A 20,668-nucleotide genomic window follows, 5' to 3' on the forward strand; every position below is an offset into this window, starting at 1 on the left:
ACTGGAGTCAACAAAATCACACACTTCTTAAACACATAATGTGGTATATGTAATTTGAATATACTTTAACTCTATTTTACATTAGCACATTTATAGTTTTTTATATTCTTAACTTAAATCACCATTATATACTATAAAAGTAGCATGTATGTGTTTATCTTTTACCTAAGGATTAAAATGATCTAAGTACAATACGACTAAATAGTCATAAATATGAGTGATGATTCTGCTAGAGACTTGCAGTAGCTACATTTGTATAATTTCCCTAATTAGGTACAACAGTGGACTTTAATCTGATTCAGATCTCAAAAGGTCAAACATCAGATGTATAATAAGCAGAAAAAGAAAAGTAAAAAAATCTCACAACTTATAGTATTTGTATTTCAATACTTCCGCTTTTCCCAAAAGACTTTCAAAACAGGTCAAATTCATGGCCAATGGCAGTGTTCACAGAATTATCTGGTGCTCTTCACTTTTAACATGCTGGAAAATAGCTCCTAGAAGCAAGACCTCTCAAATAGTAATAAACACAATTCACGATTCAGTAATTTATTCAGAGGGTTATTTAAGTGTTATTTTAGAACAGTGGAAGCATTCTAGACAGTGAGAAGGATGGCAGGTGTCTTATTTATACCTTCATTTTAGCCAAAGAATTACTTACCAACTGTCCTGAGTGACCTATAGAGGGGATCAATTATTTAAACAAGGAGTGTCCAGTACATCTAGATGTAGACTGATCCTATCTTAATGGCACTGTGGGGACCCAGGCACAATCCCTAAAGATCCAGCCCTGAATGTCACTTCTGTAAGGATCCCTTTATGGTAATAAAGATTTTATAATGTAGTATAATATAGCATAGAGATTAAGACGTGACTTGTTCCTCCTTGCTTTCCACCATGATTGTGAGATTAAGCAGAGAATGACCAAGGTAGGAGAACCCAGAATGAAATGTATACACTGCTATAATTTATATTGTAGTATTAGGCAAGTTATTTCACTTGGCTAAATCTCAGTATTTTTCACTTATAAAATGAGGACAGAAATTAGACCTACCTTTTTCAAATATTACATGAGTTACTGCATATAACACTACTTAGCATGATGTCTACCATTCGACTAAAAAAAATGATGAAAAAAATTCATTCTTCTTTTTCTTGTTGGCAAGACAAGGTACCATACTGGCTACATAGGTTAATGTTAATTGATTCTCTTTAGCTTCCTAAGAGAGATCTCACAACAGCATATTGGCATTCATCTCAATGGGGCACTGTCTCTCAACGTTGGTTCACATAAATTCTCCCCTACCCACTGCATGAACACTGCTCTGTCCATCCCAGGAGAGTGCTCAGTGGGTGAGAGAGGATGCAGGAGGACGTGTGTGCCTGTTGCACTGTGTTTCTTCCACTCCTTACAATGGTTGTTTTTCAAATGTCTTAACCCTAACTCAAAATAACGAGCACACTTTTACTGTAATCCAGTATACACATATAAAACAGGGGAAAAGGTTTTCTGAAAATATGACACACACTATTTTTTATTGTGATAATATATTAACATATATAGCATAAAATTTATCATTTTAACCATTTTAAAGTGTAAAGTTCAGTGACATTAAGTACATTCACATTGCTGTGCAACCATCACCACCATGCATCTCTAGAACTTTTTGATTTTCCCAAGCTGAAACTCCGTGTCCATTAAACCCTCACTCCCCATCCTTCCCTCCCCACAGCCCCTGGCAGCCACCACTATACCCTTTATGAATTTGACTACTCTTAGGATCTCATATAAGTAGAATCATATAATATTTGTCTTTTTCAAACTATTTTCTATTTTATGTTATTTAAAAAATTCCAGTTGTAACCAGCTATTTCATAATCCATGAATGTGCTCCAATTTGTAGTTTGAAAAATAACCTTAAATGAGCCTTCAGGTAAAACACTCCTTTAAATCTAACTTAAAAAAAAAAAAGGAAGAGTAATCTCCCAAGGTTCACAGAGTAGGCAACACGACATAGAGAGCTCATAAGTACCATCATCCAAGAACTCCGAGACCTGAGCAGCACCTGAGTACTTTAGGGACTGTGTATGCAAGAACGACTACATGGCAAAGGCCAATTCTCTGGAGGACTTCGTATACAGAGCTCAATCACCAACTAAAAGAAAATAGCAAAGGGCCTCAAAAGCAAACCTGGGGAAAAATGTAAGTATTCCTTCCACTCAAGGAAGAGAAGACAAGAACTCAGCTTTAGCCCTAGGGAAGGGTAAAGGAAAAAATTTTCTGGATAAATCCTGGATTATACAAGTGTGTAACTAGAAACACAGGTGACAAAGCAGTTCCAAACGTCAAGATTTATGTATAAATGGCTTATAACACTAAACGAATTACCCAAAAATCTAGATACATCTAAAAGCGCAGACCCAAGTAGCCAAATCAAGAGAAACAATATCTAGAAGGCCACTGTCACTTTTTGGGAGGAGAGAGTTCAACCAGCAGAGAGAAAAGAAATGATTCAGGGACTTATCCATCATTGCGCTTTCTCTGATTCCTCCACTGTCTATATATACAAGAATCAAGGCTTTGGGAAATGAAAAGGAGCTCTTCACACTCACACACTCATACACACACAGGCTGTGGATCACTGTCTCAAAGATTCCAAAATATGAGTGGACAGTGATTTCTTTAATGAGATCTTAAGGGAGTAGGAAGAAAAAAAAAAAAATATATATATATATATATTAAAAAGCACATCCAAAGATGGAAGCACTCCATACAACTCACCAGAGGTTTAATTTTTATCACATGAAGAAAGAGCCATACACCCTTAAGCCATTTCTCTTTCCAAGATGCCTTCTGTCATAAGTCAGTGTTTTGGGGGTAGGAATAAAAAGTCCTTATAAGCAATCTGCTCTCACATGCTTTAATATTGTGAGAAGATGACCATGAAACATGGACAGGAAAGTACCAAAGTCTTGGCACAGATCAAGAATTTAACATTATCATCAAACAACGTATACAGAATTAACCAGACAGACATATTGAGATCTGCAGTTACTATTGTGTTATATGATAAATGTCTGTAATTTGTGTGACTTTCCATAGCCAAAATAAGTATTTCTGGAATTAGCTCTTTAGGGGTGAAGGTAAGAGGGAATAAATAAAGTAAAAAGTTCTTCTGATCCATCAGAAGACACCTGATTGATTTCAAACCCAGGGAACCTGCCAGTGTGGCCCAAGAGAGTAGGGCTCACGACTCCTTTTCCCTTTTCTTCCTCCCAGGGCTAGTCACCTGGTAAGAAGCTGCCAATTGCAAATAAGAGTGTGTGCTTGCTGGATGTCTTCTGTTTGCTCTCTTGACCCACCTTCTACCATTCCCCATCTTCTTCTTTGCCTCCAGAAGGGAGCTTTCTGGGCTGCACCAACAAGCTACTTTGTCCTCTGGCTTATCCTTGGATTCAGTCAGTGGGAGGTACCCACAAGGTGCCTTAGAAGGCACAAGGGGAGTGAGGTAAGGGTATGTATTTTCCCGGTTCCTTTGTAGCCAGAACTCTGTACATTAGCTGTGTTCCTCTACTAAACATAGTTACAAACATCAACTCTGAGTTAGAGTTTTGATAATGGCTCTATCACTTGGCTTCTTTTGGCCTAAGATTGGGACAGTTTCCCAGGGTTCCTAGCCCACACTTTTGTAGTTCATTAAACTCTCCCCAGTCACCCAGTCTGAGTAGCCATCTGTTTCCTGTCAGAATCTGACTGATAAGAGGTTTACTTAGGCTTTGGAAACAGGCAATGGGTGTGGACAAATACATACGTGATGAGAGTAAGATAAACAGCTGAAATGGATAGCATGACCAGGGCTCCACAGGCTGCATCCCTTGCCTCTAGTCCAGTGTACAGCAAATAGAAGGGGAAGGCTTTCAAAGGTCAGTACTATAAAGGTCAACATTTAATTCAAATGCTCCCTCCCAAAAACCGTAATATGATCAAGCAAACCATTAGTGAAAGATATAGGAACCTAACTAATGACTCATTTTTTATTTTTTGAGACAAGGTCTCACTTTGTCACCCAGGCTAGAGTACAGTGGTGTGATCTCGGCTCCCTGCAACCTCTGCCTCCTGGGCTCAAGCAATCCTCCCACCTTGGCCTCCTGATCAGCTGGGACTACAGGCATGCACCGTTATGCTTGGCTAATTTTCACATTTTTTTTGTGGAGACAAAAGTCTCACTAATATTGCCCAGTCTGGTCTTGAACTCCTGGGCTCAAGCCATCTTCCTACCTCAGCCTCCCAAAGTCCAGGGACTATAGATGTTAGCCACTGAGCCCCGTCAATTATTGACTCTTTTTTGTCTTCAGTCATTTGCACCGGTGGCTCCCTGTCATCCATTGAACTGGTTAGTGCCTATTCATTCCTTAAAGTCTCAGTTTACAAATCAATCTCTCAACACCAAATAGCATAATGGTGATGGAGCCAGGCCTTAAACCTAGGTCTTCCACCTTGAAAGGTGTAATAGGCCGGGTGCGGTGGCTCACGCCTGTAATCCCAGCACTTTGGGAGGCCGAGGCAGGTGGATCACGAGGTCAGGTAATCGAGACCATTTTGGCTAACACAGTGAAATCCCATCTGTACTAAAAAAAAATACAAAAAAATTAGCCAAGCATGATGGCAGGCTCCTGTAATCCCAGCTACTCGGGAGGCTGAGGCAGGAGAATGGTGTGAACCTGGGAGGTGGAGCTTGCAGTAAGCCAAGATCGCGCCACTGCACTCCAGCCTGGGTGACAGAGCAAGACTTCGTCTCAAAAAAAAAAAAAAAAAAAGGTGGAATAGAGGTCTTCTATCTCTATTAAATGCTACCTCTATTTACATATTTAGAGTGATGCCATTACCACAGGAACATTAAAACTGCATCTCAAATTATAGGCAAGAGGCTCCTCTTTTTAAATTAGGCTTCATGGGATGTATTTTTGTGACCTTTCTTTCAGTAATGTCCAATAGTCTGATGTAAATCCTTCTCAGCACTGAGACCATCCTTTATAAGACAATCTCTAATAATAAAAGTACCAGGTTTTTGTCCAGATTTAGATTTCTCATGTGACAGAATATACTGAGGCTAACTGTAAAAGCTTTCTGTCTGCATGAAATATTGACATATTATCAAATCATTACTCTTTTCTTGCTAGAAATTGGATGAAACAAATATAATCCTTAATATTGTTTTATTATGTTGACTTTTAAACCAACTCTTCTAATTTAATTTCATTAATATCAATTTCTATCTGAAAAATGATTAATCTCAAACAATTTAAAGTGAGATCGATTGTGAAATATTAGGTAAGGTGAAAATCCCTGGTGAGGACAAAGATTTGTGATTACAATGTCAGACGCTTGGTGAAAAATTGCCTGAATTTGATTGTCTACCTAAATTTCTGTTTCCTAAAGGCTCCACATTTCTATACTGCTAAGCTTACCACAAAAATAATTTTTATAAATGTTTCAGATTCAGAGATATTAACATTCTCTACAATGCTTCTTTCGATGATGGAAATGCATTACTTCATAATTAGAATCAAGAAGTCATTTCTAACTTGATACTATTAATAAAACTCAGATTTAAAAAAATCAATTTAGTTATCCGTAGCTCTGTCTTCTGAGATTTCCTGGCATTTCTGAGATAACCTAAACTTAGAAAAGGCAATCTTTCCATCCATGAAATAATTCATCACAGGATGGGTGTTCTTTTTATTGCTGAACTATATGCAGGTAAAATTAAAACACTACTTCTAATATATTTTCAGTAATTCTATAATACTAACTAAACTGTTAGGAAAGTAAATATTTTTAAAGAGCCCAAATGACCTAGAACTAGAATATATGAAATATAAAACACAAAACATTATTATCAAGCATACAAAATAATCAATGAAAAAGACTATGAGGCTACAAACCAAAATGTTAACAGAAGTTATCTCCTTGTGATTATGGGCAGTATTGTTTTATTTTCCAAATGTTCTTCAGTCAACATATATTAATAAAAATAAATATTTCCAAAGAAAAAGTATTCACAATAATTTATAATAAAAAGTAGGAACTGGAATACAAAGTGGTGTGCTATGATTATAACCTTGTAAAAGCATGTACACATACGGGCAAAAATAACGGTAACAGAGAAAAGAAAAAACATTTGATTTGCAAGGTACTGGAATGGTGGATGGTTTTTTTTTCTGTTACTGTCAGAACGTTGTTTCCAGGGAAAGAAGAAGGTATTACATAAAAGGAATAAGATAACAACACTAAGCCAGCCCATCAGGAGAAGTGGCACGTAGGGCATCCACAGCAATGAACAGCATAGCCTCACAGTACATGCGATAGTATTTGATCCAAGAAAACTGTTCCACTGGTTGTGGTTTACTTTGTTTACTGTCTTTTATGGGGGCATGAGCAAAGGGGCTTAGCAGGTGTGCATAAGCTAGAAGTACTGAAGAATAGATTACTTAAGCTATTTTTCTCTACTGTAAATTAGTGGATGTGTTAAGTAGGCAAAAACTGAAATGAGGATAATCTGGTCTAGTGATTTTGTGTGTGTGTGTGTGACAGGGTCTCGCTTTGTCACCCAGGCTGGAGTGCAGTGGTGAGATCACGGCTCACTGCAGCCTCACCCTCTGGGGCTCAAGAGATCCCTTCCCCAACAGCTTCCCAAGTAGCTGGAACTACAGTTGTGTGCCACCACGATCAGCTAGCTTTGTATTTTTTATAGAGGTGGGGTTTCACATTGCCCAGGCTGATCTCAAACTCATGGGCTCAAGCAGTCTACTCGCCTTGGCCTCTCAAAGTGCTGGGATTACAACTGTGAGCCACTTTGCCCAGCCAGTTCTAGGGATTCTTTATTGCCAATGAAGCTTTATAGGTAGATAAAACTTTATCTGTATAAAATCCTTTGGGTATGAGTTATTTTGGTTAGCTACACAAGTTTCTTAGTGTCTGGAGGCTTGTCGTTTTTCCTTTTTTTTGAGAGAGAGCTGGACTTTGTCGCCCAGGGGAGGCTTGTCTTTTAAAGTTTTAAAAAACCAATTAAGATGAAAATATTTCTAAAATTTACCTTTTAGAAGGAGACAATTCAATTTTTTAAAAACATTTCTTTTAATGCCCCAGGATAATCATTACTCATATTGATTATGATGTTATTAAGCTTCTGTTGAGGTGTGTGTATGACTGTATTCCTATTTTGAGGTTCAGGATGACTAGACTTTTTGTTTAAGTTTGCTTTTTTGCATTTTTTTCTTTTTTATATTTAAGGAACAGGTTCTTAGTGAGGGCTCACAGAGCTGTATTATGAGTAAAAACACAGGATTTTGAGTACACAGACTTTGAAACATCAGATTTTGTCTTTCTTTGTGGTTCTCATCTGTTGTTCAGACAGATGCAGCTGCTAGACAGCTGAGCTACAGTTAAGCGAGGGGTCACTAGATACGAAAAGATGACTTGACCATTGTTTCCCAGTGTAATACTATCATCTCATCTTTCACTGAATTACCTTTGGTCATCAGCTCCATTTTGACTGCTGTTCAAGACAATTCTCCAAAGATCTGAAGATACTAATGTCTTCTGGTCATTCACAAGATTGACATCTGGCAACTGCAGTTCACAAACTTTGCTTTCAGACAGACTAAATTCTCTAAATGCAACAAAAACCTTCTGGAGTTCATCCCAGTATTCCAAGCTACAAGGAACCTATGTTAAAATAAAAAAAAATTTAGAACTTGCAAATAGAAACTATGCTTTTATATTTGTTGAAATTCATATTAAACCTTTATAAAAGTTATAGCATTAAGACCTTTAGAGGAGAATAAGGTTATAAAAGACAGTAGTTTAGGATTTCTTTTCATATTATTATATATTCATCCTGTTTATTTTTAAAGAACAATTCAAGAATAATACATAAAAACAGCCAAAATTTTAAAAGTAATAATGGATAACAAATTCTGCAAGGTGTTAAATGTATTATAAACCCATAATAAGTAAAAGATAAGGCTAGTGTAGTAACATACAAATAGATTAAAAGAATACAATAGCAGAGAAAGGGCTAAGTACAGACAAAATCTTACTATGTAATGAAGGTGCCAGCCAGGCACAGTGGCTCGTGCCTGTAATCCCAGCACTTTGGGAGGCTGAGGCAGGCAGATCACCTGAAGTCAGGAGTTTGAGACCAGCCTGGCCAACATGGTGAAACCCCGTCTCTACTAAAAATACAAAAATTAGTTGGCTGGGTGGTGGCATGCACCTGTAATCCCAGCTACTGGGGGAAGCTGAGGCAGAGGAATTACTTGAACCCAGGAGGCAGAGGTTGAAGTGATCAGCGGTCACACCAGTGACTGCACTCCAGCCTGGGCAACAGAGCAAGACTGTGTCTCAAAAAAAAAAAAAAAAAAAAAAAAGGTAACGAAGGTGCCACATCAAATAAGTAGGAGAAAGATGGAAAATGAAGTTTGCAAGAACTGACTAGTCACTTGGTAAAACAAAGGGGGTCCCTACATCATTCTTTACACAAAAGTAAACTCCAAAATGATTAAAATTGCTGAAGGCTAAGAAGTGAAAGTGTAAGAGTGTAAGAGAAAAAAACATGCTAATATTTCAAAAATGTTATAATAGGGTAGACTTTTGTATGTATGGCATGAAACCCATGACAAAATCAAAATTAAAACAGTAAACTGGGATAAGACAGGTAACATTCGATGACAGGTGAAGGAATATTCATTCTGATGGGAGACAGCTCTTACAAATCAATGAGAAAATGATACATAATCACAGAGAAGACAATTTTACAAGTTCCTCAACTGTGCCAAATGTCTACTGCAAGCAGAACATCCCCCTGGGGGCGCTTCTGCATCATGCCTGTGGGACTTGGGAACAAGGGGAACCAATGAAAACATGGTGCTCATGCTGCTTGCCATGCCACAAGCAATAGAGTTCTTTGCTTCTGACCAGCAGTCTTATTCCTTCTGCCAGCACCCATGAAACACTAACAAGATAACTTACTAGCTTGCACTGGGTAAAATCCCAGACCCTCACAGCAATTAGATCACAGAAGAAAAAATATAACCAGCCAGTAAACACAAAAAGATAAAAAGATACTCAACTTCACCAATATGCAAAGAGATTCAAATTAAAACAATAATGTAATATTTTATTTACTAACCTTTCAGTTGAAGAAGACTGACAGGTCTAAGTACCGTACAAGCATGAGAAAAAACAACTTTTTTTTTTTTTTGAGAGAGACTTTTGCTTTTTCACCCAGGCTGGAGTGAAGTGGCACGATCTCGGCTCACTGCAACCTCCGCCCCCGGGTTCAAGCAATTCTTCTACCTCAGCCTCCTGAGTAGCTGGGATTACAGGCAGGTGCCATCACGCCTGGCTAATTTTTGTATTTTTAGTAGAGAAGGGGTTTCGCCATGTTGGCCAGGCTGGTCTCGAACTCCTGACCTCAGGTGATCCACCTGCTTCAACCTCCCAAAGTGCTAGGATTACAACCATGAGCCACCATGCTCAGCCAAAACTTTTTTTTTTTCCTAGGAAGTATGCTTCTAAGAATTTGTTTTACAGAGATTCCAAAGCAAGGAGTGTGTGCACACATATATACGTATATACACATGCGTGTGTATGTACTTCAGTACTATGTTTATTAATAAGAAAAGGTGAAACAAGTCGAATATCTGTCAATAGATTGGTTACATGTAACATGCAGATCTATAGAATGTATTTCTACACAACTGTTAAAATGAATAAAGAATATCTCTATGCCAAGCGTGGTGGCTCATGCCTGTAATCCCAGCACTTTTGGGAGGCCAAGGGGGTGGATCACCTGAGGTCAGGAGTTCGAGACCAGCCTGATCAACAAGGTGAGGAACCCTGTCTCTACTAAAAATACAAAAATTAGCTGAGTGTGGTGGCAGGTGCCTGTAGTCCCAGCTACTCAGGAGGCTGAGACAGGAGAATTGCTTAAACCCAGGAGGTGGAGGTTGCCGTGGGCCAAGATTGCGCCACTGCACTCCAGCCTGGGCAAAAAAAGAATATCTCTGTGTATTAACACAAAAGACATCTAGGACACATTAAAGTAGTTTGTTTAGGATAAGAACATGTGGGTTAATTCTATTTGTCTTGAAAAATAAAAGAGTGGCTCAGATGTATTTCCTTTTTTGGAAGCATTCCCTAATTACCATCCTCAGAACTGATCACTGCCTCTCTCTGTCATGTCTATACCTAGTACACTACTCTAACATAGGACTCACTATATTTTGTAATTACTTATTTATATGTTTGTCTCCTTTAGCAGACTCTAAGATCCTTGAGGGCAGAAATGGCACATGATTTAAAAAAATATTCCTAGCACCTAACACACTTTTGAGGACATAATGGGATCTCAAAAAAGCTTCTTTAATGAATAGATTGCTCCTTAACCTTTGTTTCCTAAGTAAGTAATTCTCAATCTTTTAACAGGAATAAATGTTGAAATAAACATTACCTCCTCCTATAATTAAGTTTCTTTTCTTTAAACAGTGACTTGAGCATCCATATATGATGAGATGCTGGAAGGAAGAGGGGAGAACAAAATGGATATGCAGAAGAGGGCAAATGTCATGAAATAGAAGCACACGTTCTGGTTAGTGCTAAGTGACATATCCATGGTATTACACTTTTAGCCACCATTTCTTGAAATTTTCTTTTTTCTTGTTTTCCATGACATAATTTTCTCTAACTTCTTTTCTCTGGGTTATTGTTCCTATATTTTCTCTCAGCCTGAAATACCTCTATACCCCTTACTTTCTCACTGTCTCATGTTTAAATCCTTTACATCAATCAATAACCAAATCGACCACCACCTATCTCAGCCTTTTCACCTCCCCCGATGGAAAAATCCTTTCCCTTTTCTGAACACAAATAATTTTTTAAAATGGAGATGTCTTTTACAGTGCTAATCACTGTATACTTTATGTTATAGTTATTTCTGTACATGACATCTTCTCTGGTGGACACATTCCTTGAGGGAATGATTTCCATTTGGCTAAGCTTTGAATTTTCACAGCACCTGGGAAAGTGAATACAGCAAATGTTCAAAAAGAATTGCTGAATAAATGAATGAATAATTCATGAATGAATGAATGAATGAATGTACACATACTGGGTGGTTCAAACCATCTCTGGCACATGAAAGATTCTCCACAAAGAAGTATAGAAGTTGAAAGCATGAACTTTGGATCAGATCTATTGGGATTCAAATCCTAGTTTCATTAACTTTTTCTTGGGAAAATTAATTTTTCTTTTTCTTTTCTGAGACAAGGTCTCACTCTGTTGCCCAAGCTGGGGTGAAGTGGCGTGATCACAGCTCACTGAAGCCTTGACCTCCCTGGCCCAAGCAATCCTCCCACTTCAGTCTCCCGAGTAGGTGGGACCACAGGCATGTGTCACCATGCCTGACTAATTTTTGTATTTTTTTGTAGAGACAGGGTCTCCCTGCGTTGCCCAGGCTAGTTTAGAACTTCTGGGCTCAAGCAATCCTCCTACTTTGGCCTCCCAAAGTGCTGGGATACTAGGTGTGACCCACTGTGCCAGTCCCAAATTAATTTTTCTAACACAAGTTCCCATATATGTAAAAAGGGGATGAGAATATAGCTACCCTCATGAATTTTCGTAAAGATTAAATGAGACAAAGCATTTTATTTAATACCACATGGTAAGATCTTAAGAAATGTTAGCCATTATTTACCCCTCTCATGCTCAAAGAACACTGTGGAAGCTTATATGTTGTTACTAGAATCAGGGAAGTTGTAAGAGTTCTGATTATTAGATTTCTTAATAATAGATTGGACTTCTGGCAAGAAAATAATAAATTATGGATCTGGATGTTCAGGAACACTGTACCCACAGTTCAATATTATTTTCTGCTACATACCTGTTAAGGTGTGGCCCTCCATATATGCTATGACTACAGAGATAAAGGAATATATCATTATACATCTTTGCTTAACTACTCTCTGGACTGCCAGTGAGTCTGCCCTGTGGTTTGACACTCATAACAACCAAGGGTGGAAGAGATATGGTAACTGGAGTATAAATCCCTACAGAGACATATAGAAATCTCAGTGGAGGCCAGTTGCAGTGGCTAATTCCTATAATTCCAGTATTTTGGGAAGTGGAGACAGGAGGATTGTTGGAGCCTAGGAGTTTGAAATCAGCCCGGGCAACTCGGTAAGACCCTGTCTCTACAGGAAAAAAAAAAAATTAGTTGGGCATGATGGCATGTTCTTGTGGTCCCAGTTACTTGGGAGGCTGAGGTGGGAGGACCACTTGACCCCAGGGGGTCGAGGCTGCAGTGAGCCATGACTGTGCTACGGCACCCAGCCTGGACAACAGATGGAGACCCTGTTTCAAAAAAAAAAAAAAAAAACAGAAAAAAAACACACGCAAGCAAACAAACAACAAAAACTCAGTGGACAGGGAAGGACAAATTAGTTGAGAAAAAGCATATTAATAATTTAACGATATAGTCACCTTGCTGTGCTATTAAATATGAGATCTTATTTATTCTATGTCTGTATCAAAACATTACATGTGTCCCATACCATAAATATATATGATTATGTACTCATACTAAAAATAAAAAATTAAAAAATGTGTTTATTATAAAATGTTGCATAAACACAAGTACAACAAAGAATATAAAACTGCCTATCATCCCCCCCAAAAGAAAAAGCATATTAATATACCTATTGTTTTTGGTAATTCAAACAATGGAACGTAAAGTTCAACATAATCTTTTTGGTGGAGAGGTTATACAGAAAATATGCAAAAAATACTTGTTTCTGGCATTGTCTCCTGAAATTCTGCATTCAAATAAATATATAACAGCTTATAAAAATTAGCTGGCACACTGGAAGGCAGAGTAGGACCTTAAGGAAAAAGCACCAGTAAGTTTGAAGTACAAGGTGAGGGTTGAAGTAGGTCCATAATAAAAGGCAGTCCAAGCCGGGAACTGCTGTGTGAAGCCATTAGGTAGCTTAGGGGCAATGAATGTGGCCTGTACCAACAGTGGGGCTTAGGAAAGGAGGAATTGTGGGAGCCTAAAATAAGAGATGTGGAAGAATGCCAAAGAAAAACTTTATTTAGTTCACAACTTGTGTGAGGCTGGCTCTGTAGTTACATACTTCAGCTGGAATATTCTCAGCTACTCTGAAAATTCAGAAAACAATAGATAACTACTATGGAGATACATACCAAAGTATGCCAGTTATGCGTCAGAATTTTCCTTTATGTGCCCTATTTTTTCTCTGTTAACAAAGGCATATTAATAAATTCACTCCAAATGAAACCTCTATTAAAAATTTAAATTGTATGCCTTTATACATTTATAAAAGTCACATACTTATTTTTTTTCCCATTATAAGAATATATAATCATCCTTCAGTATCCATAGGGGGTTGGTTCTGGGACTACCCACGGATACCAAAATCTATGAATGCTCAAGTCCCTGATATAAAATGGTGCAGTATTTGTATATAACCTATGTACATCCTCCCGTATACTTTAAATCATCTCCAGATTCCTCATGATACGTAATACAATGTAAATGCTATGCAAATAGTTGTTATACTGCATTGTTTAAGAAATAATGACAAGAAAAATAAGCCTGTAAATGAGCAGTAGTACAAACACAATTTTCTTTCCTTGAATATTTTTGATTGGTGGTTGCGTGAATACATGGATGTAGAACTGATGGATACAAAAGGCCAACTCTATTTGTCTTTAATACATTGAAGCAAAACCTAAAAACAACACTGACAATAATTAATATTTTAAAGATGATTTTATCCAAATATATACTGAACCATAAATTTACTTTTAAAAGCATATAGATATCATCTTTACATTATCTTATTTCTCCATCCTAAAAAAAAAAATGTCATTGATGTCACACTTTGGATAAAATCCTGGCCCTACCACTTAAATCACTGCTCTATGACCTTGGGCAACCTATTTAATGACTCTGAGTCTCAGTTCCCTCACTTGTAAACAAGGGTAATAAAACCTGTATTGTCAAATTAAGGATTTTTGGCTTTATTTTCTTTGAAGGGTTAAAAGCAAAGAAGTGATGTCAAATTCGTATTTTTCAAAGATTTTGGATACTATAGACAATGGATTAAAAAGAGGCAAGCGGCCAGGAGCAGTGGCTCATGCCTGTAATCCCAGCACTTCGGGAGGCCAAGGCAAGTGGATCACAAGGTCATGAGTTCAAGATTAGCCTTGCCAAGATGGTGAAAACCCCATCTCTACTAAAAATAAAACAAAATATTCAGGTGTGGTGGTGGGCATCTATAATCCCAGCTACTCGGGAGGCTGAGGCAGGAGAATTGCTTGAACCCGGGAAGCAGAGGTTGAAGTGAGCCGAGATCGTGCCACTGCACTGCAGCCTGGGTGACAGAGTGAGACTCCTTCTCAAAAAAAAAAAAAAAAAAAAAAAAGAAGAAAAAAAAAGGTAAGCATGGATGCAACAAGACCAATTAGGAGGTCTAAGCTAGAAATGTTGATAGCTGAGAGTATGGTTGGTGGCAACAGAGTGGTATGTAGGAGATTCTTGGGACATATCAATTAATAAGTCTTACTGATTGATTGGCTGAGAAGTGAGAGGGAAGTGTCAAGAATAACTCCCAGTTTCCTAGCCTGAGCAGCCATATGGATGCTGATGTCATTTACTGGAATGGGTAAGACTGATATGTAGTATGTGTGGGTAGAGCAGGAGAGATCAGAAGTTCATTCTTAGCCATTTTGAGTTGCAGGTACCAATGAGCCATCCCAGCAAAAATACTGAAGAAGGGGTTGGCAATTCTGGAGACTAGAAGAGGGAGTTAATTGTGCTGATACACAGCTACAGTTTATTCAGCACTAGCCTTTTGTCAGGAGGGTATAGTGGCAAAACAGAGGGCAATGAAGTTTGGGGTACTTATTTGTAAGAAGGTATTTTAAACGATAAACTAAGAACGCAAACTGGTTAAAAGAGGATATGAAAACAGTGAGCTGATGAAAAGAGGAAATCAGAGAACTACAGTTTAATGAATAGTTTAATGAATAACTGTAGTGGGGTTTATTGAATAAGCAGGGCAGAAAGCTATGAAAGACTGTGAGGGAGCTTGAAATGCTGGAATAATGATTTAGGAGTCACAGCAGTTGTGGATGATGACAAGATCCAGGGCTTGTGCGTGGGAATGAGTAGTTAAGTGGAGTGGAAAAGATTCCCAGAGATATGAGATCAAGGTAGGGTTTTGGCTGGGTCATTTATGGCAGTGAAGAAAAAGGCTGGCAGCCATGGGGTAAGGACTTGTGAGAATGGGAGAGAACAAACAAAAAGTTAGTAGATGGCAACAACAAAGAGGGATGAGGAGAATATAATTAGAGAGAATGAGAAGCAAGGGGACTTGACAAGAGGGTAGAAGAGTAAAGGCCAGTGGCATTGGTGAGCAATGAGAACACTTACCCTCCTGGCCTTGAGATAAAAAGGACGTGAGAGAATGAACAGCCTCCACATCAGAGGGTCGCAATGGTGAACTAGGTCCCAGGGGACAGCGAGATTTTATTCAAGGTAATGGCACAGAAGAAATGCTGGAAGAACAAGTGGAGGTTTAGTGGAGAGTTCACTCATCAAGGAGCAGATGATCCAGAGGGCAAAGTGGAAGGGCATGGAAGGCTGAGGAAGAGGGAGGTTGGTAAGAGTAGGTACCATATCTAGACAGGAAGAAATGCATCTTGTAGTTTGGATGGTGACTAGAAAAGAAGGAAGTGAAGCATGTGGTGGAACTGACATCTGATATAGGAGGAGTAGAGACAACGGCTGTGGTTCTAAAGGTAACCTACTACTACTTCTTGAGGCCTGGCTTACATGCCATGTGTTCTCAGATTAGTTTTCTTAAAGATAACAATGCTATCTTCTTTAACAGTCTTTTACTCTAAAAAGATCTTGTTTAATATACTGGTATTTCCATTCAAATTATTTTGCATTCATGCCAATTTTTAACAAACTTTGCATTAACTTAACTCACTAATCCTCTCTTGTCTTTCAGTTAGAAGTTGACATTGTCCAACTAATCTCTAGGTTAGTGGTGACATAATTAAGCTAAAAACCTAATGTGATCATATTGTTCTTATAACTTCATATGGTAGCAATTAATTATTCTCAAGGAATAACTCTGGGCTCTATTTTGTGTGATCTATTTAAAATAACTTTATTATGTGCTTTTAGGTTTGAAAGAGATGACGTGAATGATCTTTAGTTACAATATCTATAACTAAGGATTTGTTATTAATGCCTGTACTGAATAACTTGAAGGAAAGATGACTATTCCAAGAGTTTGGTTGCCAAAAAAATAGTTTAGAAAGCCTGAATATCTAGTACTGAGTCATGGGAAGTGGGAACAAGTAAATTGGTTTCACTGGAAAACATTCCACATGTAACACATGGTACATTTCAAATGACTGTCAAGATTATATATTTTTTATTACATTTTGTTTTCCTATCCATTATTTGACAAGACCTAAAAAATTAGCCAGCCATACATAATAAACTGTACTCTAAGCATATGTGGTCTTTGCATATGAATATATCTTAGGTTGTATATCTGCCAGTTGGTAAGAGCATATGTATTTTTGCATTTAAAATGTTATTCCACAATTTGTTTCCATTTGATGGCTAATTTGGGAAGATTTGCATGTGTGTTGGCCATTTAAAAATATTTTTGGTACAAAGAATATTTTGGCACTTAATTTGTTTTTATTACTTAATAATAGTACTGCCAAGACTGTTAGCAGGGTTATGACTGCCCATCTGTCCTCATGGATTTCTTTGCGCCGGGGCTGCTGAAGCTGGGCCATCACCCCTTTCTCCACTCAGTCCCACTAAGCAACCTAGGCAAAAGATACAAAGGAAGTGTCTTTGCTGTATATATGTGCATAATAAAGAGTTGGTAAGTAGAGAGGGGAGATCTAGCAACTGATGTAGCCTAATAGAGTTGGTAGGTAGAGGGGAGAGATCTAGCAACTGATGTAGCCTATCAGTCAGCTTCAACTACGACAAAACAGGGTAGCTGATGGTATAAGGCTGGTTAGTGAGTACAAAGCCAGAGCTTCCATTCTAGACTTAGTTATTAGAGTTTGGTTACAGCAGAGGATACTGTCTTCATCACTCTTCACGACATATTTCCAGACTTCCCAGGGTGCCAAGTTGGGTAATTATAGCAGAAGAACAGCTATACCATCATCTGTGTTTTGATAGTAGCAGTTAGTGATGGCAGCTGTGGTAAAAGAAACTACCTTTTGAATAACCTTCTACAAGATACAAATTTACAGATTTTTCTTACATACTATTTTTGGGAGGAAAATATTATTCCCATTTTACAAATGAGTGAAATATGGCTCAGTGAAGTTAAGTAACCTACTCAAGATTACACATTTAGTAAGTGGTAAACTTTTTGGGTGTAAATCCTATGCTCTTTAATAATTTTTAGATTAAATAAGATAGACCCCATAATGTGTCATTTACAATTTCCAGTTCCACTTTCTTTAAAGTGGGTTCTTAGGAAGCAATAAACAGAGAATACATTTTGATTTTTGCCACTTATCCCAGTCATTTAGTTGCTTCATTTGGCAGGCTTTTTTTTTCTCATTAGTAGTCTTTTTATTTCAGCACTTTGAATATGTCATCTCACTGTCTTCTGGTTTCTATGGCTTTTGATGAGAAATCAGTAGTTAATTTTAGAGTATCCCGTGTAGTGATGAGTTACTTCTCTTTTGTTGCTTTCAATATTCTTTGTCTTTTGACAGTTTGTGTCTAGGTGTGGATATTTTTGAGTTTATTTAACGTAGAGTTCATTAAGTTTCTTAGATGTATAGATAAATGTTTGTCATTAAATTTGGGAAGTGTTCACCCATTATTCTTCAAATATTCTTTCTTCCCTTTTCTCTCCTCTCCTTCTGGGACTTCCCTTATGCATATCTTGGTACACTTGATGGTGTGTCACAGATCTCTGAAGTTCTGTCCATTTTTCTTCATTCTTTTTATTTTCTGTTCTTCAGACTCAATAATCTCAAAATGACCTAACTTCAAGATCACTGATTCATTCTTCTTCCTGCTTAAATTTGTTGGTGAGCCCCTCTAGTGAATTTTTCATTTCAGTTATTACAATTTTTAATTCTGGAATTTGTACTTGTTTTTCAACATTCTTATTTCTATCTCATTATTAATATTCTATATTTGGTGAGACATGATTCCTATACTTAAGCTTTTTAGACATGGCCTTTTTAGTTCTTTGAATACTTTTAAAATAGGTGATTCAAGGTATTTGTCTAATAAGTCCAACATCTGGGCTTCCTCAGGGACAATTTCTATTGATTGCTTTTTTAACATATATGGGCTGTACTTTCTTATTTCTTTGCCCATCTCATACTACTCTCTTGAAAATGGCATTTTTAATGATATAAGATTTTATAATATTAATAAATAACATTTTTAACTATATTATTATAAATAAACAATGGAAACTTTAAAAATTAGACCCTTTCCCTTCCCCAGGGTTTGCTTGTTTATTTATTTATTTATTTATGAAATGGAGTCTCCCTCATTCGCCCAGGTTGGAGGGCAGTGGCATGATCTCGGCTCACTGCAACCTCTGCCTCCCGGCTCATGAGTAGCTGGGATTACAGGCGTGCACCACCACACCCAGCTAATTTTTGTATTTTTAGTAGAGATGGGGTTTCACCATGTTGGCCAGGCTGGTCTTGAACTCCCGACCTCAGGTGATCTGCCCACCTCAGCCTCCCAAAGTGTTGGGGTTATAGGCATGAGCCACTGCCTCCAGCCTCCTCAGGGTTTATTATCCTTGCTATACATTGTAGTTGTTGTTTAGTAATATTTATGAGCTAATTTTGTAAAGTTTGTAATTTTCATTGTGTGGCCACTGAAGTCTCCACTTGGTTGGTGAAATCTCTACTTGGTTAGTGAAGTCTCCACTTGGTTAGTGTAGCAGTCAGTTAATGATTAAACAGACTTCCTTAAAGGTCTGGAACCAGTAAGCCTCCAATTCTTTGCTCTAGGGCTCTTTGCCTCTGGTGCACACCTTCAACTCCTCCTTAGCCTTCACTTTACTGCTTACACATAGCTTCAAGGACAGACAGAGGTGAGAGTACAGGACCTTCTCAGGTCTTCCCCGAGCATGCACGACTATGCATGGGGGTGTGCATAGTCTTATTCATGAGCATGTACTTACAGTTTCCCAGGAATATGTCGGAGCTTTTCAAAACCCCATGGATATCTCATTCCTGTTTTTCCTTTCAAACATTTTGGTTAGCCTATTGTTTGCCCCAACTGTTTCCCATTGCCTCAAGCAACTTTAAAACTAATCAATTGCCTCTAATTATTTTTGACATACATCCCTAGGTGTTGTGGCAGGGCGTGGGGGCATGGGGACTGGGGGAGGCTTTTTGCCCTTGAAAGCTCCTAATTAGTAACTTTTGAAAGAGTAATTGTTGTGAAACTCATATTTCGATTATTGAAAGCTATTTTATGTCATTAACAAAGTAAAAGTATATACTGCACTTATACAATGTTAAGATGGTGATAAGATCAAATATATTCCCCAAAGAGAAAAGTACTAGAAAATTAGTAGACAAGTAGATAGGTGAAAGAGTTTTAAATTGATGACTGGAGGAGAGTAAGTAGATAGTTAAAAAATAGAAAGTGAGGTCTGGGCATGAAATAGACATGTTCAGTGACTGAAAGAGACATTCTTTATCTAGAGATAGGGATAAATGGAAAGCAATATGAACATCAAAATCTTAATAAGCTAAGAAACTGGCTTCGCCTTTGTACGATAATGGGAGGTTTCTCTTTATGAATGTGTTAGGGCTTAACTGTCCTTTTAAACATGAAAGAGTATTTCTCACAATCAGTTACTTGTAATTCACAATAGAAGACACATATTCTTCACTCAAAACAAATGCAAATTGAGTAGTGATATTTTTCAATAGTTACTAAACAAAAATAAAATGTAGTCTGGTAATGGAAGTTGGTTTTCGAGTTTCTATTTCATTTAAAAAATCTACCAACAATGAGATAAAAGGCGAATGTCTTGCAATCTCAAAAGTTTTAGCTTATAATATTATTTCTTGTTATATGTATCTGCTTTTTAGTTGATTTCGAAGAGGAAAAGAAAAGTTTCTATACATCTTCAACTAATAGAAGTCATACCAAAAAAAAAAAAAAAAAAAACCCTTATAATATTGGAACCAGTTGAGAAACCACAAGTATTCAAATGCAGGAAATCATGATTTTATAACATTTTAATGTGATCTACTCTTGGGAAACAAAGTTAACCAAACCCTATTTTTGTACAGGAAATATTCCAGCATACAGTTGTAATACATTGTGGTGAAGGGGTACAGCTGCAGATTTTTCACCTGTAATGCCCCACTGGTATTGTGGCTTACTGCATTGCATCAAGACTGCCTTCCTGTCCGGAAAACCCTCTAAGTACAAACAAGACTCTAAGTCCAGATTTTATTTTCCCCTGGTATCCGAATATGGTAATTTAAGAGCCCTGAGAAATACTTTTTAGACTTTAAAAGGAAATGTGT

The 20,668-nt window shown here is 37.6% G+C and overlaps 1 protein-coding gene across 1 annotated transcript in view; it reads right to left on the minus strand.

Annotated features, from left to right (window-relative positions):
- LOC113224949 (vacuolar protein sorting-associated protein 13B-like) overlaps positions 1-20,668 on the minus strand; it is a 753,925-nt gene that overhangs the window by 110,931 nt on the left and 622,326 nt on the right. The window contains exon 29 of the mRNA XM_026454950.2: positions 7,533-7,729. Within this exon, the coding sequence (XP_026310735.2) occupies positions 7,533-7,729 (197 nt within the window). The remainder of the gene's footprint in view (positions 1-7,532; positions 7,730-20,668) is intronic.

This window comes from Piliocolobus tephrosceles, chromosome 7 (assembly GCF_002776525.5).
Source record: "Piliocolobus tephrosceles isolate RC106 chromosome 7, ASM277652v3, whole genome shotgun sequence".
Lineage (NCBI taxonomy): Eukaryota > Metazoa > Chordata > Mammalia > Primates > Cercopithecidae > Piliocolobus > Piliocolobus tephrosceles.